Source organism: Strongylocentrotus purpuratus, unplaced genomic scaffold (assembly GCF_000002235.5).
Source record: "Strongylocentrotus purpuratus isolate Spur 01 unplaced genomic scaffold, Spur_5.0 spur5_scaffold_11, whole genome shotgun sequence".
Taxonomy (NCBI): domain Eukaryota; kingdom Metazoa; phylum Echinodermata; class Echinoidea; order Camarodonta; family Strongylocentrotidae; genus Strongylocentrotus; species Strongylocentrotus purpuratus.
This window is the reverse complement of record NW_022145596.1, coordinates 14,337,908-14,365,628: the sequence shown is the minus strand read 5'-3', so window position 1 is coordinate 14,365,628 and position 27,721 is coordinate 14,337,908. Positions and strand designations below refer to the sequence as shown.

General features: G+C 34.5%; 1 protein-coding gene across 1 annotated transcript; it reads right to left on the bottom strand.

Moving 5' to 3' along the window:
• Window positions 1-1,942: 1,942 nt before the first annotated feature.
• lox (homeobox protein Splox) lies at window positions 1,943-26,994 on the bottom strand. Its single transcript, NM_214650.2, is given in 2 exon segments — window positions 1,943-2,499; window positions 26,379-26,994. Coding segments are annotated over 2 exon segments (1,173 nt in total).
• Between the last annotated feature and the right edge of the window lie 727 nt (window positions 26,995-27,721).

The following is a 27,721-nucleotide window of genomic DNA, read 5'->3' as shown; positions in this document are numbered from 1 at the left end:
ATGTAATAAGAATAATAAAACAAATTTAAATAAATGCAGAATCCAGCATAGGAATTCAGTCCAAGAAGTCCATTGCAAGATTTACAATTTTTAATTATATCCTTCTCGAAAAGGTACTGGGAGCACCATCGTCATTGATAGGAGAGAATGTTTTTCTCTATACAATTCATAATCATGGTAATGCACTAAATATTTATTTCAATTTGTTTAAAATTAACGTTAATTCTCGATCATACCCAAAATGAGTTATATTTCTCTACATAAAAGTCCTGATGCACCAAAAAATAAATCTTCCCAGTGTTTGGTGTGGAATTTTAATGTTATCTGGTTGAAGAGAATTGAAGCTCTATAACAGAAACACAAATTGTCAGAAAAGCTGTAATAAGTAAATAGTTAATTAAAAAATCAGTGAATGTTTGATACAGGATGTGAGGCTAAAAGAAAAATTGTATAACCCTAACCCAACGTTTCTTCGTTGTTGTATGTGAGTTAAATTTCGAATTAGTCAAAACAGAGACATTGTAATTTAATTGAAATAAAATATCAGAATTATTTTTTAAGTTGTTCCACGGTATACACAATAAACTGCTATACTTAAAAAGGGAACTTACTATACACTACATTTACATTATAGCTCGTGAATATATGAACTAGTAATAACATAAGAAGAACGACATTTTGAGGTAGCTGTTTTTTTTTACTGATCTAACGTCTATTCCATCGTTCACATAAACAAAGTTTGTGCTTGAAAACTGAAGGTGTTCTTACTAAGCCCATGAAGTCAGATAATTAAAAACTAGATGAACATTTTTAGAATGATAAAAAGCTCAACTGTAACTAAAATAATTTTCGTGCATTTAGTGTAACACGTAGCAATGATAATTAAACCTTTGTAGCTGTGATAAAAAAATCAGAACAGATATTTGATGGGAGGTAATAATGGTGAATGTATTGTCTGGTGTAAATCCCCATGGAAACAGCCATTCATCACATACAATAATGGATGTCTATGTATAGATCCATAGAGAATTAGTTGAGGATATCTTAATGATACTGCTTTAAATGGTCCCATGGAATAGAAAAGACCTTGTCAAATCAAAAGCAATTGAAACTACGAATATATAACCACTAGCATTTCATCAATATCCATAATATATTGAAAGTCTCGATTTTAATCAATACACGAATGTAAACATCAAAAGTTACAATTACAATTACCAAATTATGTTTTTTTATAATCACAGTCAGTTAGAAAACTCTATGGACAGCAAACACAATCATTAAAGAATGTTCCCTGTGACATATTAAGTTGAACACACGCCCATTTGATTAAATACATATTTTCATTAGCCTACTGCTGCTATGTTCAAAATGAGTGTAATGGTAGTTTTTGGTATTACAACGGCAGCCAATGATAAAAACAAAACAAGTTTGTTTGGTTAGGCCATTTCACACTCTACATGATTATCTTTTGATAAATTCCACATTTATTATACTGAAAGCATGGCAAGCTTTTATTAGTAACGGTTACACTTATATGCTATTGGTGATTCAAAGATAAATAAGTCGTGCGTCGCTTTTCATTTGCACTACAGCCCGCCATTCTAATTAAAAGAACATATTCGGCACAATATGAATAGACGCTATCTTTTCCCCTGATTCGAAAAATTAGTCAAAATATGAATTGTAAAACTAATTCGATAAACAGTGATAACACATTTGGACAAGTCCTCATCAAACATATTTTGCTAAGCTTTAGATGTTACATGGTTCCAAAATACAATGTGAAGCAAGTGTGTGTTTATTACGTGTTACTACATTTATATTTAACCAGTATATTTTATAGATTTCAGATACAAGAGAGTCTAGAAAAAAAGTGAAACCACATATGGAATATAGTATCTTGGAATTCTACAATTAGAAGCTACAGTGACAAAAAAGATCAAAAAGCCTGAGCATCAATAATTTGTGGCTTCACTTGTGACGGTCTGATATTCGATGACATCGAGTTCATATTCTTCGTCAGTTCTAAACTGTCTTCACTACTCGGTGACGCGCATGCGTGCTGTAACGGCGAATTGTCTCGCCTTTCTAATGTTGCATTGTGGTTCGTCAGATGTCGTTGCGTGGCCGCCTGCGCAGCGCGTTCCATACCACAATCGCCGGCCATCGAGCTCATATCATCGTGGTCAGTTCTTGAATCGGGTAAAATCTTCTCATCGTTGGCGATGATGTCACTTTGACTGCTGACGTCGCTACCATCAGCATCCTGCTTCAGTGGTTTTCTCTTTGCTTCCTCTTTCTTCCATTTCATCCTCCTGTTTTGGAACCAAATTTTGATGTGACGTTCCGTTAAATTCAACATGGCGGCTAGTTCGATTCGGCGGGGACGGGAAATGTATTTATTGAAGTGGAATTCTTTCTCCAGTTCCAGTAGTTGTCCTCGAGTGTAAGCTGTCCTTGTTCGTTTGTTTTCATCGAAATCAGCAAAGGAAGCACCTACAGCAAAGAAACGATACAATGACGAATTTAAAAATCAAGAAGAGTTTTAAAGTTTAGAGTCTGTTTAAATTTAATAAATTGAAATTCACGCAAAGGGGGGGGGGGTGGGAAAATAAATTTATATGGGAAAAGAAAACTCGAAACATGACGCTCTTAAAAGAAAGATCCATGTAACAGGCTAAGAGTTAAAAAAAAAAAAAAAAAAAAAAAAAAAAAAAAAAAAGCCCCTTAAAACACATCAAGGACAATGTATCAGAATAACCCTTTGGTAAAAGCAAACTTAGTTGCCAAAGTGTGGTCATATATTTAACATTAAAAAAATGTCATTAACACAGAGGTGCATGACACGATACTCTTTATCATTTTTATGGTCATTTGTAGTTTCAAGATGCACTACACAATTTGAACAAAGAGTGCACCTAATATGGCAGTGTTTTAGTTAGTGGGACGAAAAAGTCATGATGAATGATTTTAACTTTTTATTGTAGCCAAACTGTATGATGATTGTTGCGGTGACAGTGTAAACCACAATGATACGTGATTCCCTTTTTCCCGATTCCATTTGTGGAAACACTGTGGTGCACACACTCCTTACTACAATATACACTGTTAAGCACTGTGAGTTTCAAAATGAAAAAGAAAGAGAAAATGTGAACAGTATTAATGCCACACTGAGATCATGTACATATCTCATGTGACCTCACTGTAACACACACTGTGAGAACGCTGGACACAGTGTGAACATCCACACTTTCACGCTGTAAATGCTTTTTGAACCTTTCTGCGGCCACAATAGAGTGCGCACACAATGTGTGGGCATACTGTATAACACTGTGATACACACTGTAATACAAAAGAGAACACAGTCTGAACAGTATTCACACTGTCACATTATGATTTTTGTCATATTCCCTTCTGTGGCAACAGTGTTATGCATACACACTGTACTATCATACTGTTTAACACTGTGACAAACTATTCAAATCAACGAGAACACAACTTGAACAATGTCCACACTTTCAAACTGAAGGGGGGGGGGGTGATTTCCTCAGTGTCTACACTGTGAGGAAGACTTGTTCCTACATATGACCCCACTCTTTGACACTGTGCCACACCTTGTATAAACGTAGTCAAAATCATTTGAAATAATTGCTATGAAACATCCAAAAGAGGTTTACCTGTGACAGTTTCGGTGTCTGAGGAAGTGTCAGGACTTAGCCACCAAAACTGTCACATGTCACAACTTTTGGATATGTCTAAGATTTTATTTCTAATAAGTGAAAGCAAAAGAATATATACTCTGTTTGCAGGGGCAAACTATATCATACATGTATATGTTTAAAGTGGTTCTGTGGTCAGCAAAAGGTTTTCGATGCAAAGACGTGTGACAATCTTGTTAAAGACTGACAAAAACCTCTCTGCTACCTCTGACACCAACTTCGGACCAATGGTTGTCGGGTGTCGGTGAACGGTCGTATCTCTTGTGTGACTATAATGTATGGTGATAATGTATATGATTTGACCACAATCTGACGATAAAGGTGACACAATTACCATCATATTGTCATGATAATAGATTCTGCTTTATGCATCTGAAATATATCTTCAATGCGGTGTCATGTGTTTATGATAATGTCCCCCTATTGTAAGTTATAACGGTCGTTGAACCAAACATTATCTGATCTTCAATGACGTCTTCATGGCAAGAGCCATATCAGCAGACTAACGACCCTCGTTCTATTCTAACAAGGCCTTTATGTTATTTGTTTGAGAATTAGTATCACGGCGAGCCAGTCCTTTATTCATGAAACACGGATGGACAATCACGACTGGTCTGAATCGGGTGGAAGGACCGAGCGAGAACCCAATTAATTGAAAATTGCTGGCTTGAATTTGGATAGAACGAGCCCGTTATAATACACGACACAAAGAAGGCCGCCGTGTGATTGTTACTGTTGCAATCCTTGTGTATTTTACTAAGCTCTCAACAAAAAATGGTAACGGTGGGGTGATGATGGGGGTATCATGACCCCCTGTCTGTTTTGAAGAGGGTTTAATCTTATCACAACAATTGATCGGATGAAGACGGTAGCCAAGAGGTCCAAAAAACAGATCTAGACTGAGCTACATCTTGACCATAGGATAGCCATTGCCATTAGTCCCCGTTAAATGGCACTAGTCCATTCAACTTTCGGCTTGCAAATGGCGTCGCCGGGGCGCACTTTAATAATTGTTCAATCACTTCGGGAACAAAAACACTATTGACAACAACATTTTTGCTTACTTTCAAGAACCGCTGACTCTTACAAAAAAAGCCGAAAAGCCCCTTTTTTGCAATTGATCTCATTTATGTGTTGCGTCTTTACAGAACCATGCCTTTCTAATAATCACCTATTTGTTGAATACACGTTGCGCGGGCAGACTTTTAGTGTCTTCAACATAGAGAGGCTTCTTTTAAATGACGCTCTCTAAAAAGAACAATTACATACAAAGATAAATTCTCCCTAGCGTTTAAGTGTTACAACTCTAACCCCTTCACCCGAGAGAATAGTCCGACTTCTCGCAAAAACATACTTAACCCACAATCTGCCATTCCAGACGATGCTCCTGGAATTAACAAAGATTTCAATGCATGTTGGCGATCAAGGACTTAATACGACGTGTCTAGATTTGTGATCCTGACTGCCTATACAGACAATGCAATGTGCAGTCATCCTGGAGTCGGGAATCCATGTTAAAGTTACTGCGTACAACACTTCTATGCACATTCTCTGTTTGATTACGGCATTAAGGGACATCTTAATCCGATGGCGGTCCCGCTTTGATGTCATGGGGATGCACCCGAGATAGTCATGTCTCAGGACCAGGACCCCGGTTAAAGGTAAACTGGAGTTCTGGAAATAAATTGTACACCGTCTATTTTGGGCTAAGGAATCATTATTTGCTTCATTATGTTGAATAAGAATCCTCGCACATAGATGGCTTTGGACGAGCAAATTATTTCAAGAAATGTATACATTGCTAAGAAGATAATACATACAACATACAAACACGAATATACAAATATTATAGGAAAATGTATTGTAATACATGGTGTACATTTTCTGTCAATATTCAATTATCAAACATTTATTTACGGTTTTATTGTAATTGATGTAATTTCCTAGATTTTTGTTGATTATTTTGTTTTGTTTGCTTCTAAGAAATAAATGAGATCTCGTTTTATTTTTTTGTTATTTACTGAAATCCAGACTCCCTTTAAAGTAAAACACCACAGTATAGTGATACCAATCAGTTGTAAACTTACGTCCATAAACAAGCATATCTCTACTACAGATGCATTTATTTAGGCAAGGACATGATGCACTGAGTTTATGTAAAATGAGAAAGAAAGAAGGCTAGGTCTACGTTTGTGGACGTTTGAATTCACATCATTTGTTCAAATTTGTTTAGTCTGAAGTAGTCAGGGGAAAGGAACTATGTTTCAGCTATATAATTCAAAAGGGGAAGTCATGCATAAGCAGCATTGCATTAAGAAGCATGGTTTATATCGGGTTGTTCCATTCGTTGTAAATCTTCATAGTTGAGCAATTTTTAAACCATTTCTATACATTGTCTCTCCCCAATATTGGCTAATTCTTTATCGTTATTACTAGTATTTTTATGATACCAGTACATCAGCAGGTATATTGCCTGCAGTTGGCTAATAGCAGGTGCGGTAGTTTGTGGCATTAAAATATGTATTACATTATTGATAAGCAAAAAAGAAAAAAAAAATGATTTCGAAAGTAACGGTTTCAAGTACATACCTCAACATGATAACCAAAAAGTTGGAAACCTGTGCTTATATTGCTTATTTTGTGAATATTCCACGAGACACAATTTCATAACATTTATATGAAATCGAAATGGAAAGTTATTTCAACCTTAATCAAAATTCTGAATAAAAAGATCAGAAATAATTTTGTCACATCCCTAATTATTGCTTTCAGTGGCGTCTTAAAATCTTATGATCAGATCATGGCATCAAAATAATATGGGCAGCCCGAATGCTGTAAACCCATTCCAAATTGTATATATATTTTTTCTGACTCTTCTCCACCTTTTGCCGGATCCGCCACTAGTCATTCATCTAGTACTGTAGCACAAAACCCGAGACATATAGAGTAAATATCTCATTTAGATCTAAATGTCAGACAAGAGCCTTGCCCAAAATCTAACCTCATGTGTTCATCGCATGTTAGAATAATCGTTTATGAAGCGCAGAGGATGTCCATAATACCAATGTATTCTCTTGATGTCAGCCTTAAAGGGATTGGGTTACTTTGTCTCAGATTCTCAAACAAAATCCTGGATTTAGCTCAAGCTGCAATGATATTTATAAACCTTTAGGTCAGTCAGGAACCCCATAATCGCCTGTCTGATTATCAAGATATTTATGATTGGAAATCGAAATCAAATTTTGCGTTTTCCTAACGGTTTTCATAACACTACAGTCTATTGGGGAAAACGAGTATGGTAAAACCGGTCACTCAAAGATTAAAAAAAAAAACTTTGTTAAGGCACTTCATGATCATTTTGAAGCGCAATTTGTTTAGGGCTTCAATATTTCACCATATCACAGACACTGATAACACGTAGGGCCATACATCTCAGATTTAACATTGTTAAACGATGCCTTTAACAAATTATATTTAAATTGATGATGAAAGTCTTATTCCTAAATCAATGAATAAGAATTCTACCTTCAATGTTTAACATACGATAATTTTGCATTAAAGATACGCACTTCTTTTGAATGATAAACAAATCACGTCTTTACGCTTATTTCTTGTCATGAATATTAATTATAGTTGGAATTTCGGCTCCGATTGTTAAGTCACACCCGTTTTATTATCTTGGAAACCTAATGGATAATGTTTGATAAACTTACACTAGATGACACAAATATTTCCTAACTGATCAGAGATAAAAATAAAATATCGAATGACATAAGATAAATATATTGTTTATATTGCTCTTTTAAAGACGTTTATTCGTTATTATATGGCATTTACGTCTTATAATTATATCTAATGATAGTCAGCATAAATATTATTGGTGAATATAGTGAATATGACAAAAGTGGTTAATTAGTAATCATTCAGTGTTATCCGATTTCATTGTAGACAGGTTTATTAGTTCCATTAACTTATTTCACAAATACATGCACTATCAGATTTGACTGTACGATTCAAAATGTTAAATTCTATTTAAATGTGGTCTAATGACAAAGAACATAATCTAACATATTGTAAATTAACTGTTGAATGTAGCTCCAATAGTAAGAAATATTTTATCCGTATGAGTTCTTAATAGCAACAACAGGATTGTTATGTTTTGTGTGACTTGTTATATAGCAAACATGTATCAAACTTAGTTCAAGATATACATCGATGGAGAATATTAGGATTTTATGTATTTTTTTCGTAAAGAAAAAAACTTCATACCGAGTGAAAATTCCTGAAATCCTTCTCCGCGTCACCGAACGTATTTAAGTAACGCATGTCCAACCAAGACACTTAATCCAGACTGAATGGCACAGCGTTGAGTAAAAACGACATAATCATTATGATTTAATTACATGGCTGGAGATTTGGTATTGTTGTTGCTCATGAAAGTGATATCAGTCACCCCAAAACCTATTGAAATGAAGTAAAACCCCTGGGGCTTGTTGGTTTATCTCTTCATTCCCGCCTTATAGCTACTTTAACCGGTTAACAATATATTGGAAATACTTGCAGTCGGCTGGGTGGAGGTACAACTGTATGAATAGGGGTCTCCGAAAGATCTGCCAATAATAGGGATAGGTTTGCCGACGGAATAAATAAAAATGGCAAAAAACGTGCGATAGCTAATAGCCCTAATAAAAGGATCTTCCTATTTTCACAATTATTGAAAAGGACAGGTAGAAGATTGGCATAAGCAAAAGAGGATTTTCCCAGAAAAAAAATGAAATCGTGAAAGGGGTTATCACTCTTCTTCTCGCGACGCCCCTACCATTACTATACGGGGATGACACTGTCACACAATATCTGAGGCGACTTTTTTTTAAGTAACTTTGTTATTCTATAAAACATGACTGATGGAATGATTGATATGATATGATTGATTGGTTGCTTGATTACCGTAACCAATGCATGACTTAATTGACATTAATATATTCGTCCAAAATATTTAGAGCTTGGACGGACAAAATCGAAATGAATTGGAATCAATAAAACAATGTGATAATCAAAATACAGCATTTAAAAGAGTTTAATTTTCCTGTTCTGCGTTGAAATGAAGCAAATGAGCAATTTCAAATGAAAAATAGAATTTATATTAAGTCGTCAGCTTTATAGAGGAACTTTGAATACATTAAGAATGGCGTGATTTTTATTAAAAAAAAGAAATACATTTAACTTATCAAGAGGGTGCCTGTTTGCTATTAATGTGTGTTTTTCCTCTCTTGTTAATGTCGTTATCACTTCATAAAAGCCAGTTGTAATGACCTTATATTTGATCCTCAAATGAAATAAAATCATTTAATGATTATTGGCTGCCTATCAATCCTGAAAATCAAAATTAGGTTTATATAATAATACAACAACAACAAAATGATAACAATGGGTCTTGTGCAGCGCTCATGTCCGTCAGAATTGACACTCCTGGCGCTCCACGATTATTACCCTGGCTTTAGCATGGCTGCCATTATGGCAATCTAGCATTTCAACTCTATTGATGACGTTGTTCTTCCATCGTCTAAAACATAAATCTTTCGTTTTGGTAATCACCTTTTTCATTAAAACAAAACAAAACAACCCGAAAAATCACACAAATCGATGCTTTCAATCCCTTAATATCTATTCTTTCTCAGTTTAATTAATTATAACAAATTATATTTTTGTTAATTTATTGGCTACATATACCTTTTTAGAAAATGACGAGAATAGACTTGGGTGTGAAGGAAACAATATTATCAAGTTTTATAAATATGCTTCACATTAGACAAATGTGATAAGCGTGTAATTTATGACAGTTTCTAGCTCGCTGAATTCCTATATTAGACTTTGTCTTGCAAAACTCTCTCATTCATATTAATGTGTAAATATGTTATTTTTGGTTTAATTACATATTTGGCGGAGGTCATGATTTCCTCCGCCAAAATAATTTTGACATCATTATAAAAATAACTTTTTACTATATTAATAAACCAACAGAGCAAATAGAAATCATAAACATATTTAATTTTTATTCTAAAGTATGCCTATATATTATATTAAATATTTTTCTTGTCCCCTTTAAATCAAGAAGTTTTTTCTACCAAATCGGGCACATCAGGCTGGTTGGATTTATAAATAGATACAATATAGATAAAATATATACAAGTTTGTAAATCCATCAAAAGATCAATGGAATGGTTCGATATCACGCTTGAATGTCATCTCATTCGTCCTTCACGGAAGGTAGACAGGTTTGATAAATGAAGAATGTGATTGAGCATCGCTCCCTAAGGTGAACATGATTATATTAGTGGTGAACTTTGATTCCTTAAACGTTGTCTCATCTGCTTTAAGAATAACTATAAACCATCAATACGAATGATTTCATCATAATGGCCACTAATAGCCGAGGTATAAAATCCAAGCCTCGCCTCATTACAGTACAAGGAGCTTTACTTGGTAATCCTATTAGGTTTGTTTAAAAAGAAAGAGTTTATTTGTTATTTTTGTAAGAGACCGCCAAGATAAATCAGCGAGATGCTCAGAGAATCCGCACCGGGTCTCGTCGCGTCAGTGAAGCCTTGCACACCGCCCGGACAGCGTCGTTTGGAAGAAAAGAAAAAGACTCCTAACCGCCGATGTATTACAGTCTTTAACATCCTAATTACAGAAAGCATGACTCGAGGACTGTTTGTATTCAAACTATTCAAGAGAGTTTAGAGAGGGTATTGTGATTTAACGGAGCGAAAAGATTGCTTTAGGAGCGGAACCCTTTAAGGAGAGAAATCCCGATTCAGCCCATTTAAACATTTTAAGCCACAATTATACACCTACCACAAAAAAGGGAAAACTTTCTCAACGAAAAGAAATAAAAGCAGAAAGCATATGTTGAATTGAGATTGGAGACAAAAGTAAATGACATGTTTTTACAGAGACAAAATGAAAGGGGACGACAGATCGTAAAGTCAAACTTGCTTCTCAAAACGTTGATTAAAGAAACAGAAATCCAAAAGCTTCATTACCGCAAACACCAAAAACAAGACTGGAATATGGAGGATTTTCAGGGAATATCCACAGAATGTTGGCATTCATTGAAGATTTCATTCTATAAATAATTCCTCATTTATTGTGTTTAATTTTAATTACTCAGTGTAAGAACCTTATTAGTCCTTTTGGCTAATTCAATGTCAAGCGCCTTCAAATGCCAATACTTAGATAGTAGATAGTTTATAAAGTTTCAATCTTTAAACTCATGCAAATCGGATAAGTTTGGATATATCTATGAGAAATTGTGGCAATTATCCGATACGAATTAAGATATCAAATGAAGAGAAATTTACAAATTTACCATTATGAAATACATATATTTTTAAAGAAAATATCAAGACCGGAATAATAGCGTTAGCTTGTCAGTTTGAGATCTCATATTTTATAGTGATATTATTCTTCATATTTTCGTGTAGTTATAGAAAGGAATCAATACCAAACAATATCTTACTAACATGACAATAAAAGCACAATGACGTCGAGTTTATGGCTTGATGAACTTCGACACGATTTTTTCCTCACTTTTCGTCTGCGAAAATAAAATTGTGCACCAAAGTGCGTTTCACTTGGCACGTACAGCTCGTAAATGGCAAAATGGCATAAAGAACTCGTTAAACAATTAGGACCCTTTCTCCATTTTGAAAATAACTGTTAGCCGGTAAAAATGTCGTAGTTTATTGCAGAACAAGAGTTCATTCACATGAATGCTGCAGGACTACCAAGTTGATGGATGTGATGAATGTATCGCTTTCGTTTTATATTTGCTCAACAGGTTTCAAGTTGGTTCGTTAAAAAAAACCATGCCCGTTCTGTCAAAAACTGTGTATCTCCTAATTATGTAAAATAAAAAGATATACAACCAGGGCTTGGTGTTTAAATGGGAAAAAAACTTTTTCATAATCGAAATTATGATAGCAAAGTTTATTGCAAAACAAAATTTCATTCACATGAATGCTGCAAAACTGCCAAGTTGATTGATGTGATGAATGTATTGATTTCGTTTTATATTTACTCAATAGGTTTCAAGCTGGTTCGTTAAAAAAATCTGAAGCCCATTATGTCAAAAATTGTGTATCTCCTAATCATGAAAAACATACAATCAGAGCTTTCTAAATAGAGGAAAAAAACTGTTTCATGATCGCACAATATACAGGTATACTCATATTCAACTATAAGTTATATACCAATGTATCACCATGCAGATACATGTATGACATATTTTCCATCGCTTAAGCAAATTAATCACTTGGAAATGTGTTTTACAATACTACTTCTGATTCATTTGATCATGAAAAAGAAATATCGTAGCATAAATTTGGTAAAAATGATGACATTTAATTTGGAAGGGAAATGGCATGTATTGCAATGTGTTCCCTATGGTTGAATTTCGGTAGCAAAATATGAATAACAGATAACATATTAAGGAACGTAACAACGGACCTGACAGTCAGCGTAGCGTGGTACATGAATTCATTTTAATAATACAGCGTTTCTATTTATTCTCCGACTAGCATCAGAAGTCAAATTGTTCTACACCAATGCATCATGCATACATTAAATACATAAATAAATACATAATGAAGGGGTACAATAACAGTGCATTGTTTTCCAGTGTGTAACAAATCTGTAAATAGAAACCACGCACATAATTATACTTGATAAAACAAATCCTCGGCAATTTTTAAACTGTTAAGCGATAGACATTCAGCCCCTAGTCAACCCCGAGCAAATCCCGAGTCAATATTTTGTATCTTTGTGTCATCCATTGGCCCTGGCAGAGACATGTTTCAAATATACTTTAAGGATTATGATAAAGTCGGCATGCTCAGAGGAACCAGATGATAGTATGCTTATCTTCATTTCCGGCGGGTTCTCCAAAGTTGCTACGAAACATCGCCATGTCGATGAACAAAGGAATAATCAACGGAATTATGTAACTCTGGAGAAAGACGATCCAGAGACGAGTTTTTGGTCTTCTTTGAGGGCAGTAATACACATAACCAGTCTATTTCTGAATCATACTATTAAAGGTATGTCGATTGGCTCCCGGATTGGCTAAATATAGTGACTCAGGAGAGCTTCATACGAAATCTCATTCGACAAAGAGGCGTAAACGTTTTATAAAAAACATGCACAGGATTGTATGCTAAGAAGAAAACAAAATAAACATAACTTACGATTTATTAAACAGACATTTCAGTTCGTGTCACATTTCAATAAGTGTGACGTCATGCTTTTTATGTTAAAGAATACTTTCATTAAAAAAATAAAATAATGTAAACTGAAACTTACAAAAGTCAACGGGAATAGTCATGGTGAGGTTGTGTGTGTGTGTGCGCGCGCGCGCTCGCGTGTGTGTGTATGCTGTAAAAGCTAGTAATACTCGTGATGTTATTTTTTCCAATACTCATTCATGACTTGTTTAGATGTTCTGGTCGTATTTGAATGAAAAGCGAAATTGCCAGAAAGCAAATTAGAATATGTAAAATGACAAAAAGTTCATGCTTGATCAAAAAGTCTTTTTTTAAATTTTATTTCATCAATCTGTTGTTTCATTTCATAGAATAAGAGGTAGGTTAATTTGGAATAATGAAAGATAAGTATAAGTCTCATAATGAACAAAATATTTATGAGGGATCAAGAGAAAAAATATATAAAATGGCAGCAAAGTATATATTGTTAATGTGTTTGCTCAGAGGGAGAGAGAACAAAAGAGAGAAAGGCAGTAAAATGAAAGACATATCCTTTTGTGTCCACGAAGAACAGCGTGAATATTAAAGCAACATTAATTTTCTCATCCTGAAAAACTACATGAAAATGTAAATACAGTTCATGTTATCAATCCCATCCTTCCTTTTATTCCCGATCAATCAACTTCTGAGATGCTGGAAAACTTACAAAAATTAGAAGCAAGGGGAAGGACACCGTGGTTAAAGTATATGTCCTGTAAATGGGAGAAACTTGAAGCAGTAATAATTCTTAATATTTTCTGACATTTGTTCTTCTTCTTATTTTATGGTTTCAATGCTACTTCGGTCTGGTGAAGATGGAGACCGTTTGAGAATATCACAGGCCTATAAACTCCATTTCCTAATGAAACACACCAATGAAAATATACACATAATTACCAAGTTCACATTAAAAATACCGGTTAAAGCATATAGTTAAACGTAATCTCCTTATATTATTGTTGGGCATACCGAATGATTATTTGCAAAATTTGATTTAAGAATGGTGAATATACTGCCACCAAGCACGGACTGTCGAAGAACGATCTTGTGTTATATTAGTATACAGTCATGTAATTAATTTCATGAATGAACACAGAACAACCAACGCGTTTTTATAGGAGGGGGAAAATCATTAAATGCAGACAAGGGGCGTCAGTTACAATTTAAATAACTTAACAAGATTGCACTCAATACTCCAATAATGATATGCAACAGTTATATCAAGCTCCCCTATCATTACAGCTTTCCATTGGTCTCCTCTATCCAATCCTCAACTAATGAAACACCTTCCCTCAAATCTGGCTCCGACGTAATTCTTTAATTGAAAGAAACAAATTTAGGCCGTCGTTGTAACGACTTTAATCAAAATGGCACCGATTGATTTGAAGTGAGACGTAAAATGAGAATATTTTGTATTAAGAGAAGAAAGGAAACGACAAGAACTTATTATGTCTTGAGACGATTAACCGCCTTCGCTGTGATAATTGTTTTTAATTAACTCCGGTGAGTATTTGTTTCATCTATAGGCCAGGGGGTATAAACTGATAAAGCTTCATCTGAAGGCACGAAGGGGATAGGAAGCAATTATTGAATACGAAACCGACAATATTTATATAACACTAAAAAGAGAAATTAACTTTCATTAAATTTGTTCAGATGTAAACAATTAAATGTAGATCGTAAATGTTATACAAGGTAAGTTAAATGGTTAGTTGATAAAAACAGAAAATGTCTAAAAGGTATTTTATTTTAAGTTTACTCGTATTATATAATAAATTATAGGGTCTAAATCTATGAGGAAAAAAAATCTTAAAAAGAGAAAAATGATTTTACTTTAATGTTTAAAATTGGAAATCAACATTTTGTAAGTCTTCTTATATATGCTGTTGAAATTATGAGTTAATTATTTTGAAAAGTAAGAAAAAACGTAATATAAATAGACTTTCTTGGAACACACAGTTAAAATTAAGTCATTTGAAATTATCTCTTTATGTAGAAGACGACGTAAAAACTGTGATCATTTTTTTCTTAGTCAGTTAATAGTAATTTCCCTCATTCTAGGGTCTGAAGATCAAACGGACATCGAAAATGTTCAAATAAACACTCCAATATAAAATATAAAAAAACTCAGCTGATTACCGGTTAATGAAAAACAAATGATTACGGGAGCGAACACATTAGAACTTGCTCAATGTGTGAAGCACATCGCAAAACGTCACATCCTCCTTCTTTATTTCTCTCTCAGATGTCAATGCTCTAACTCTTTCTCACCATCCAAGCCTGTCTTGAGAAGGGTGCAATTTATTTTCCATGTCCTTGAAAATGTCTCGTTTCTAAAGCTTTCTTCTTTGAAGACGAATCAACATTGGACAGCACTACTTAGTGTGAAAGGATGTTTTTTCCTCTCTCTCTCTCTTTGAAAAATGAAAAAATATACACATTACAAAACAGAAAAATATTTAGAACGTGCGAGTGTCTCCGTCTGAGAAGTAACGTGCTGACACCGTTATATTTACCTAGAAAATTAACGAAGACAACATACACTTGATTCGAAGAACAATATCACACATAATTTTCTTAAAAGTCATATCCTAATTCGTTAAAATATGTTTTTTTGTGTTAAGGCTTAACCTAAATATATTAAAGGTAGATATTTTCTTTTTTATCATTTCAATTTACAGTATAAACATTTACAGTATAAACGTGAGCACCGAAAGGTGGACCTGTGCGCTATACAAGTAGCCACTATTATTATTATTATTATTATTATTATACTTAAAAAATAAATTGTTACCAATATTGAAAAGTGTCCCGTATTATTTTGAATACCCACATAAGTTAAAAGTACCAGGAATTTACTTGCACCAGAATGGAGCCCTATATGATTTTCTCACTATTTTGATTGACTACTATTTCTTTCTAACTAAAAACGATTGCGTGACGTATTCCAATAATTTGCACCACTAATTTGATTTAATGCTTCTCAATTCTACTATTTCCCGCCAATTCCCAGTATCTGACACGTATATTCTTCTGCTTTTGTAAATAACCTCTTGCCCAAGTTCGCAACTGACATTTTAAAAAGCGTTCCTTTCACATCTCTCACAAATTTCTAAAACACGCGTAAATGTTCAAGGAAGAACCAGCATCCCATCAACCCTTGGCAAAAATCACCAACAGTAACATCAACAAAAACAACAAGGCAAAAATTGTTCTTCAACGGCACACGAGCTGTGTGAAAGGCTTACATTTGTTTTTGTCAATGCTACATTTTGTTTCCCTAAGCATACAGGTGCGGGCATGCCAATCGGAGAGAGAAGGGCCCCCATATAGTCACACCATCACGGTCAAGGAGAAAAACGAACCGCACTGATGTCACAATATAAACCCACAGAACACACACTTCACCGAAACCGCCAGCTACCGGGCTACCCCACGAAAATACATCACATTAATTCAATCAGTGGTGATTTCAACGATTGTACGACACAGCTCTTGGTGACGGTTGCTCAGCGCTCATTTTCTTGTACAAGTCCAATTCGTAAGTAACACCAGTACCCTACTTTAACCCTAACCATAACATAAAAAGACCCCGAAGCCCTACCTTAATCTTATACCTGTGAAATAAATCCCGGAGAAATTTTCGCCGATTAGTCCGATTATAGACTTATACGCATTGGAGGAAGAAAATAGAATTAATTCATTCGACGATCATGACGTAAAAATGCATCTCACCCCAAAATAACGATTTAAAGACAAAAACAAGAGGCGTAGTTTGCGTACCCGTCCCATAATTTGTTTAAATTTATCATCAACATGATCAGGAACTAAATAAAAATGTGGTTTCTTAGGAGAAGCTTTACATATTCATCACACTCATATTCGAGGATTCTCAAATTCTTTACAAATGATAGGCCCATGAACATAGTATTGAAATAATCGCCTTTCTTTGAAGTTATTGGAAAAAAAGAGGCAAATCGTGGCCCTGTAACATAACAATTCTTACAATAAATTGTAATAATCTATTGTATCTCCAAAATTGCTGCAGTTAATCATATCTTAAAATGCATTGTATCTACCAGTAACATAAAATCAGTCGCAAATTACTATTTATTTTAAAATTACGATTAATTGATGGAGATACGATCAATTTGAAGTACATCTGATTAATTTGAAGGAAAAAAAACGATTAAATACTTTATTTTATTTTACAGGGGCCCGGACTTCTAAATGTGTAACCAAATTAAAAACTTTGTGATTAAGTTTAAGTTAGGCGTTAAAATAATGTAAACTACATAAAGCGCCATTAACGTTACGTGATCTCGAAATACCAAAGCATTCATTCTTTATACAAGTCTATTAGCATCACTGAAAACGGTATTAAAACCTTTTAACAATCCAATTAAATCATTCTAAGATTATGTTTTATTTATTTTTCCATTTAAAAAAAGACATGAGTCTCTAAATTATGCACCAGTTACAAGGAAAGTCAGGAGGCTGTGCTTTTTTTTTTAGCATGCCTCGCCGAATAAACTTCAATACCTAAAAGGCAGGAAAAGGCCAAAAGTTTGACTTTAGATGATTAATATCATTTCGATATTGAAGAGCTTTGAAAGATCTTTATGAAAATGGTGGAGTGTTCTCACAAATTCGAAACAATTTGTGGAGTGTAGAGAAATTTAGCTGTTGGTGTTTTCTGCACACCCGTGCTTTATGAGCGGGTCCCAAACGCCTACCCCCGGTTTGCTCAGGCAGTCGTACAGCTACCGACAGGGTTTGAGGGCATAAACTGTGTATCATGAAGAGATTGGGGTCTTCTACGTGACAATTCTGGAACATTCGGTTCATTCTTTTTATTGAATCCTCACCTCAAGAAGAAACGATAATCATGACAGCTAGCCAAGCATCACGAAGGTGCTTTAAAAAAAAAGTCTGAGCCCCGACCGAAACAATCTAAGTTCTACGCCATCCTACCATGAAAATGCCCATGACGATTTGAGGTGTTTTCTAAAGATAATGCCATAATTATAGCAAGTGTTAGCGTATATGTTTGACGAGAAGCACTTATAATACATCACATAATTACAGCTCAACACCTTTGCTGGGATTTAGATCAAGGCTAGTTTTCTAAAATTATGGCCATAAATGCATAAGGAGAATCTGGAAACTTGTTATAAATTCTAAGCCATTTTGCTTTGTCTTTTTACGTTCTCATTTTAAAGAAATGAGATGAGCACAGAAGATTCATTACACCAAAGCATTAACTTTCAGTCCAACATTTCAATATTGAGCCAAGTTGATAATATAGCTTGGCTATTGTTTACATGTGGAAAAAAAACTACATGAGAGATTTTGACCTAACGGAATCTAAGTTTAAAGCGCATTCGTTGTGCGACAAGTATTGGTGAGGCAAAGGTAAGCAGTGCTTCGTCGCCATATTACCCCCCCCCCATACCTCCTCCAGAATGCATTACTTTAGATTGAAAACAAAAGAAGTTGAAGAAGGGGGAGGAGGAAGAATTAGACGAATAAGAAAATAAAAAGAAGAAGAAAAGGAAGAAGGAGGAGCAGGAAGGAAGAGAAGTGGCAAATCATAGGTATTACCAGATTAGAATATACCCATCCCTTATTTTGTTCGACATGCATTTCCTTATTTCATGCAAACATTTGATAGGTTACATTTATCAATTGTCACGGTCACCAACCTTTGCTGAAATGACATACGATGTCGTTAAGTATTTTGCATAATTTTGATCATCATTCACGACAACATACCTCTTTGAATTCAGGGGAAAGCGTCACGATTGATTTTAAAAGGAACAATTTATCACGACGAGAGAGGCGAAGTGATCGAGGCGCAAAAGATGAGAGGAAAATGTTATTTCTTGTACCGAATAATCATCTGCAGCTACGTAGCTTGATTTTTGGATTTTGGTCTTTCCTAAATATATGATTTTATAATTCAATTCAGTAAAGTAGGATCTCCTGGTAATAATAGAGTTGTTCAAGTAATCTTAAAACATAAATTTTAGTTGAACTAAATCAAGAAAACGTTTACATTATTTATTTTTTGAAATTGTCCATAGATTACGATAAACATTTCTTTTCTCTCTCTCTCTCTCTCTCTTTTGCTCTCATTACACTTTTTTTTTCTTTCTACCTCTCCTTTTTTTCTGGCATATTCACTGGTTCTTTCCATCTTTCAAAAAGTGTTCCATGATTTCCATGCAAGAGTGTTAAACAATTAAAAAAAAAAGAATTTTGATGTCAGGGGCGGTAATCAGATGAACGACGGGCGAAATGATCAACAATACGCCAATTGCTTTTTGATTTGATAACTCTCAGTACCTGGTACACCTTCGATTTTAGTTGTGCGGTCAGTTTATAGAAATCCATATCTATCTCGTTTTATAAAATGACGGCCCGTTCTTTAAAATAGCTTTGAAATTGGAATCAACAGCGAGAAACAAAGAACATTATCAATTAGCTTTAGATGTTATTTCATACATTCAAAAGCTTTCGAGCAACACATGCTCATAAAGCAGTTTTAGTTGAACCACCAAGTATGGATCATTATCATCTATTAGGGAAAAAATAAATGGTTCACAAGAAATAGTTTGATGAATAACTTTTACATTGATGGCTAAACATCAGAAAAATGGGGGCATATTCTAAATACAATTATCAAAATCAGCATTCGAATGGGAAAGATGAGTGATTCAGTTGAGTAGTTCAACAGCTTCGTCGCACCGACGAGTGTCTATATTGTCACCAGATTGTGACTCTCTTTGTTTGGTTTTTCCGCAACCATTTATAACAATTAGCAATAAACGAACGCAGAACTCAATTTTTTAGTTTAAATCTACGTAAGTTGAACCTTTTCTCTTTCCCAATTGCCGAAATATTTGTTAACAGGTCGGTTTTTCTTTTTGTAAAATTAATTTATTTGAATTGCAGTCAGATAAAATATTAATTAAAAATAAATATGAATTGACGATACAATCACCAGTTTGTATCTGAATGTAAAAAGCATCTACTGTATCTCACCATTAAAAAGGGAAATTATATATTGTGTAAAATGATTCGTAAGCAATTTACAAATCAGTATCAAATGCTCCATTCTCTTTCTGGAAAAAGTTTGGTCATTTACTTCTACATTTGCAATTCATATTGATTCACTCACTGTTAGAAAGATATCTTATATAAAATATTATTGGTCACTGTCGTAAGATCAATGTACGATTTGGAAACATTGCATTAGAAACAACATCAGCGAGTGTCCCCCTTTTTTCTTGTTTTTACTTCGGACAGCAAATGCATACCAAAACAATATCTTTATCATAAACTACTGGTAAGCAAACACAGACGGATGATAGAAATATTCGAATTCACTTTCGCTTATTTCCATATTCATGACATTTTTTGCCTCTTTTTTACAAAAAACAAAAACATGATAATTGTGCTATTACACAGAGTGCATAAATAAACACATTGCCGTAGTTCAAGTAATCAAAATACAAACTATGAAAATGTGAAAGGAAAAAAAAAGAAGAAATTTGATTGATTATCATGACTAAAGATGATTGATATGCTACGTTAAGCAAACATCTTATGAACTAACACAAGCGAAAGTAATGCATCTATAAAAAGGAATGAAATGAACCAAAAGCTGTAATACAAAAATTGTAATAAAATCCCCAAGTTATAACACAAGTTATAACAATTGAAGAATTGTACACAAAAACTCATCGAATAGTAAATTTATAAATATTGTTATCATGTTTTGATAGTCTATTCATATGAATGGGGAATAGGTTAAACAGAAATGCATACTTTCAGGCAATCAAGATTAGGGGAAAAAAAGAACCGACATAGTATTCGATAATATTGGTAATACTTGGTTTTTAAATATTTCCGTAATTTTTATGATATAATTCTTTCGCTAATTTCACTATTCATATATTTCTTTAAATCATATTTAGAACATTGATTTAATTTAAATAAAAATGATTAATATGAATGGGCAATGATGATTAAGACAGAAGTAGGAGTCAGAAGGATAGTAGGGGATGTGTATGCATTGAAATTGTACGGTGATGACAAACTTAATATATGTTTCTATCATTGATATGATGATAGTATAACACCATAGGATGTTTTGGAAGCAAATTAGCATGAGACATATATGGTGTCCCTGAAGGGACATCGCGAATAGACTAAATCGCGAAAAAATGGCGATAAAAATGACGATATCGTGAATTTTATCGCCAATTTTTCACGACGAAATTCACGAAATTCACGATATCGTCAATTTCGTCGTGAAAAATTGGCGATAAAATTCACGATATCGTTAATTTCGTCGTGAAAAATTGGCGATAAAGTTCACGATATCGTCAATTTTATCGCCAATTTTTCGCGATTTAGTCTATTAGCGATGTCCCTTCAGGGCCACCATAGACATACGAATAGCATTTGTTTTTACACTTATAATAATTCTTAATTAGATTCTTCATACAGAGAAATATAATGTCGTCTTTTTGTAATTCTTGTTCTAATTTTAATGTTTTTGTGTGTAAATTATCATTATCAATATTGTTATTGTTATCGTTATTAGTATTATCATCGTCATGAAAATGTAATACAGTGAGGTCCACAGCGAGCATGTAAATTATCGTCATCAATATCATTATTGTAATCATTATTAGTATCATCATCGTCATGACAATTTATTATCGTGAGGTCCACAACAAGCATTAAATTTCAAATGTTATCATTTTGATGTTTAAATATTTTCTGTAGTAGGTTGCTATTTATACATATATATATATATATATATGTGCGTGTGTAAATCCAAATACTAATGATTATTTAGATTACTACCCTTTCAACTTTTTCAAGCACCCCTATTGATATTGTACTTAATTTAAATTATCAATAGCATATCTGTTAGACCATTCTGTTTCAGGAGTGCTGTGCTTTCAACATAGTTTCCCACTAGCTCTTGGTTTCATCTTCAATGTAATCTTTTTTTAAATTATAAATAAGTTAATTAATAATTTAACTCTTTCAGCGTTAAATACAAATATAATCAAATAAAAGCTGGTATGTTAAAATAGAATCATTATTCTGTTCTAACTATACCCAAAGCGATCTAATAATTGTTTAAGATAATGCCAAAGAAAACAAAATCAGATCAATGTGACACCTGTCTGGAGTCACAGCACTAATACAGGTTGTAGTATTAACTGTTTTGGTATAGTATTTAATGGATATTTTTTCCCTTGCAGCTCTGCATGCACATTTGCACAGGGGATGATTAAAAGTAATCATGTACTCCATTCGACTGTGTGAGAGCCTGGTATAATGAGAATAAAATGTGATATCATTTATCAATTTGAAGTGGCTTGTGCTCATTAATGTGCATGCGCATGATGGGGTCGAAGGTTACCGAGGTGGGTCCCCCATGTACTTCCAGGTCATCCATTAGCTTACATGTAAACATTTCAAACTCATCGAAAATATTACCCACAGGTAAATACAATACCCTTCAAAACTAAACCAAAAACCTATTCTTATAGCCTTTAAAACAACCATTTAAACTTTGTATACAATTGAGCTGGATATATTTAAAGAGTTACCTATAATACAGCGATTATTAGGGATATGTCGTCTGCCATGACAGATTTGTATTTCAAGAGAACGTTTTGTGAATAGCACTTGCACTAAAATAGGGCGTTAAAATATATAGGCTTCGACGCTAGCAAAGAAAAAACAACAACAACACATAACACATTTCTGTATTATTTTCTGAATTAAAGATACAAGTCTGGATAGTGGATACCCGTGTATATTGATATCGACAAGCGTGACATTATTGCTCTTTCCAGCGAGATATCATTAAGTATAGGTTGTATTCTCAATTCACATTATTGGACAACATGAGAGTGACAATCGGTAGCCCCCCTGAATCCCTTCACACCCTGTATCTCAATTCTAGAGATCGTAATTTGATCATAAAATGGTACACTGGAGAAGACAATACACGTTAAACGCCAAAACGGCGCCTTTTCAAGAGGGAGGGTTGGCCGCCAGCGAGGGGGTGTTCGAAAGCCTCATGGAGACGGTGGTGACGTGCGCTGAGCTACCAATAAAGCACGCGAACCGCCCGGGCCCTGCAGGTGCAAAAGCCGACGGCCCTCGCACAGACGTCCCGACAGCGCAACCCAGGCACAAAAATCAACAGAATTACATTGGTACTTGAAATAGTTTCTTATAAAAGTGTTTTTGAATATAGCTCTGAGACATATGTAAAAAGGCGACAATTTTGATGTATCATTCAGCTGTGCCTATAACCAGTAATGTATGTTACGCTTCATTTAGCAGATCATTGTGCAGAAGATTCTTCGCCTAAATATCTGGGCTGAAGATTCATTTTTAATTTCATTTACTGTCTTCATATTTTACAAGATCTTCTCCTACTGTTCATGAAATTTCCTAGAAAAAAAATCACACAATACATAAACGGGGTATAATCGTAAATATTTAAACAATGCGAAGCCGGGCCATGATACGAGACAATGGATTATCATGCGAATCACAAAAAAAATCACAAGAATAACATTTTCCTAATCGGCCAAATTGAATGAGAATCAATACGGTTGCATTTGTCTTTTTCTTTTTCCCTTTATGAAAAACACTTCTCTGACAAAATATTTCCATTATGCAGAATACACATCCGAATGTACTTATGCAATAGGCAGATTTTTCGATATAATTTGTATACTCTGTTCCTTTATGATTTTTTTAGTCTGCAGATTTATCAATTATTTGAAAAACAGATGATGTGATTATTTAGAGTCATATACTTTATACCCCCTTGAGAATATGAATATATATTCTACAATATTGATACAAAGTTTAATTTTTGGTGTTCACTAATGTATTAGACAGCAACATTTTGTCAACAAAATATGAAATCTAATGATTTGTTGACATGAATTGACAGAAATGTAAGACTTAAAATTCTATTTCTTTGGGCCTCACCTCTATATCTGCACCATATTTGACAACAAATTTAGGGAAAGGTTATTATAAGTAGTCATGAGTAATACCAGACCTAATATTCAATGTTTCTAAACCAATATTTCCAAGCAGTATCAAAATCCTGTTTCATTGTTGGCTTTCTTCTCTACACTATTCCATGTGCCTTTCGAAGCTGATATCGAAACGTATGCGATACCCGAATGGAGGAATTAGACGGGACAAAACTGGGGGACTAGCTATTAAGATATACAGCGATATAGATGCCGGTCAAACAGCGGCAAATCTCAGTTTTAATTACCATCCCAATCCGCGCTAGATACGCATAATGAGTTCACATGCCCTCGTATTCCCGAGCTAAACTAATAAGTCCATTGATTGTATTTGGGTTAATCATTTATTCCTCCTACGTTTCTGTTTGGAATATTACTATTTTTGCTGCCGTCAGAGTACCATGCATATGCCAATGCATGCTCTTAAAAGCGAAGTTTACAGCATTTACAGGCTATATACTTTATTTTAGATTTAATTTCAGGGGCTGTAAATTATCTCATCCGTCTGACATGAACAAAAAATCGCCAATCTTTTCCGTTACAAAATGCTGAGGGAAAATCACTTAGCTACCTCAAGGGAAATTTTTTAATTTTGTTGGTGTCCATTTTAAAACCACTGATATACAAATGAAAGTCCACTCCAAATAAGACATTCAAACAACAACAAAAATGTTTAAACTATAAAGTTAAACACTAAACACCCCCAATTCCATAGCAGATTCATTAAACCGTGACCATCAAAAGTCGTCTTGGGTCTGTATGTCATAGCGTGCACTTGGGCATATATAATTTCTATTCGGTAAAATTCTAAAACAAAATTTCTTAGGACGACTACTCAATGAAAGAATAATGCCATTTTTCCCATAGATTATTGAAAAAAGTATCATAATCCCTCTGTCCCAACGTACAAACATATATTTTACATTTTGCCCAGAATCGTAGTGGTCTCCATATTCAACATTAATAAAACACCTCATAACCTGCATAATATTTATTTTACATTTTTAATAAACAGCAAAATCATATAAAATAGATTTCCAGTCATTTCATCCGGTGATCTTAGATATATTAATATCTTTTACATGTATTTAAATTCTCAGAGAAGAAATCATTAGAATAATATTTCCACACACTGTACTAAATGAATCTAAATTTAATTTCTTAATTCAGCTAAAAGATATGACAGGCGTTCATATACCGGATACAATGATTTTAATGGATTTAATAAAATAATGTTAGGAACAGTAATTTTGCATGTGGTTCTTTTCGAAAACATAAGTAATATTTCATCTTCACTTTGATACAATAAATGACTACAGACGTTTTCTCCAGGAGAAACGATATTTATGTAATGGTTGGGTACGATATTCTTTCAATGACATTTAAAAAAAAGTTCTCTAAATGAGATGATTAAGCGATAATTCTGGAAATAGGTGTCAATTTTTGAGTAACTCAAAACATGTCATGAATTCACATACATGTATTAATCTCCGTAAATGTATACAGGTATCCATGTACCAATAGTGGTAAGGGTGTCATATTTTTAAAAAGAATCATTATCTTTTTCGATTTTATTGGAACTGAGACAGGAATATCATACCAATTGTGGAAAGATTACTCGTAAATATCTTTAATATTTGTAATCAATATTTCCTCACTTGGACCTTGTTTCTCTTTGAGGTTTCCATTTTGTATTTTAGATTATTTTGATATATAAAATATACTTATATAAATACATATCATATACATATAATTAGGGAGCCTTATATGGCTTCGCAAAATAGTCCTGATGGTATTTGAAGAAAGAAACTAGGATTAAGATTGTTATGATGAAGTATTTGACGGAAGAAGCCCTACACTTTTAAGGGATCGATTAATTTCGCATAGGTTATTCGTTCATTGGTATTTTTAATAAATTCGGGAAGTTAAATATTTTGAAATCTATTTCTTATAGGAAAGTATGAATGACGTTGATTTTAAAGGGGAAAAGCGTGTATCTATTTCAAACTTTTTCAAATATAAACGTCGACTCCGTAATATTTAAAAACTACGAGAATGAGTTTTGTTTTGAATAATAAAAAGAGCATTCTTTTTAAAGGATTCGGGGGACGAACAACACATAAAGGAAAAGGTAAAATCTTTCATTTGTACTTATTAAACACTCGTGATATCTAAACTACAAGTTTCTATGATTACATAGTCGAATTTGTTTTTGAAAAATAAATGTAAGTTTCGCAAAAGCCCGGGGAATAAAATCTTACCTGGCCAGTTTGCCTTCCACATATGAGCATGAGATTTAGTAGTTTTCATCCATGGAAATTGAAGATTCTGGCCAACATTAACATTCTTGGACATCTTAGCTGAGGACATTGGATATTCAGACGCCATGGTGTAAAGTGGCTGGTGGCCTAGCTGCCCGTGGCACTGCCCCTGGCCACCGTTCATTGCGGGGTGGTGGGCCGCCATCGAAAGACCGTGCATTCGAGGATAATTCGGCTGCTGGGACCCGAGAGAATGTATAGGGAGTCCGTCGCACTGTTGTGACTGGCTACAAGCTTGCTGGGCCAGAGCCAGCGGCCTAGATAAGTCCTGAGGGTTCGTTGGAGAATGCATTGGCATTGTGGCGCCGTGGAGTTGGACGTATTGTTGTTGGAGAGCTAGCCCGTCATCTCCCCGCCCATCAGGTACCTGTAGACCGGTAGCTTGACCATACCCTGCGGCGTCCTCGTTGTGGATCGTTGGTTTGCTCTCATACAGACAAGAGGGTGGCTGGGGGCTATAGCTAGAGGGAAAGCTGCTAACTTCACCTGTGGTGATAGGTATCGGGAATTGTCCCTTAGGGATGTAGTGATAGTACGCGGGATTGTTCCCTTCCATCTCTATAGCTGATGCCGTGCACCTAGATGCGGTATGTTCCCCCAAAACGAGCCCTAAGCTTCCACCTCTCCGTCACGGGTAAATTGTATCAAGCTGGTCGTTGGATTGCAATTAACGCATCTAATGTCATCAATTACACGGCTTACGCCTCGATTAACTATCTGGTAATGATGAAGTAAAGTTTTCCGGAGGATTCTGCTCACCCTTGAACCCTCGCAATAAAAAAAATATAAAATCAACAAACCAAAAGACAACACGTGATTCTGACTGTGCCGTCTGCGCACAACGCCTCCTTCCTATATGGGTTAATATTTCGAAGTTTGGACAGACGGCGCAAGCTCATTGATATCACAACTCCTCGACGAATCTCTCTGGCTCGCTATAGCTAGCTGCGGGCGATACAAGATCTTAATAAGTCAGGAATGGTTAAACGTTAATAGTCCTCCCTTCTAAGTTAATCTCCATTGAGCGCTCGTGCGAGGTTTATTCAGTCCATTGGTGTAGATAGCCGAACACAAAAGTTAGGCCTATGCGTAAATTGAACAAACTTGCCTTTTCATCGCCTTGTTGTCAATTTTACAACTCAATCAATGTAACCATTTGCTATTCTCTGATTGGTTGGACAGAAATCGACAAAAGGAAGAGTGTCCAAGTGATAAAAGGTCAAACCTGTTCATGAAATGAAAGTGTTTATTTCGTAATGTGTTCCATGGTTGCCTCTCTCTCT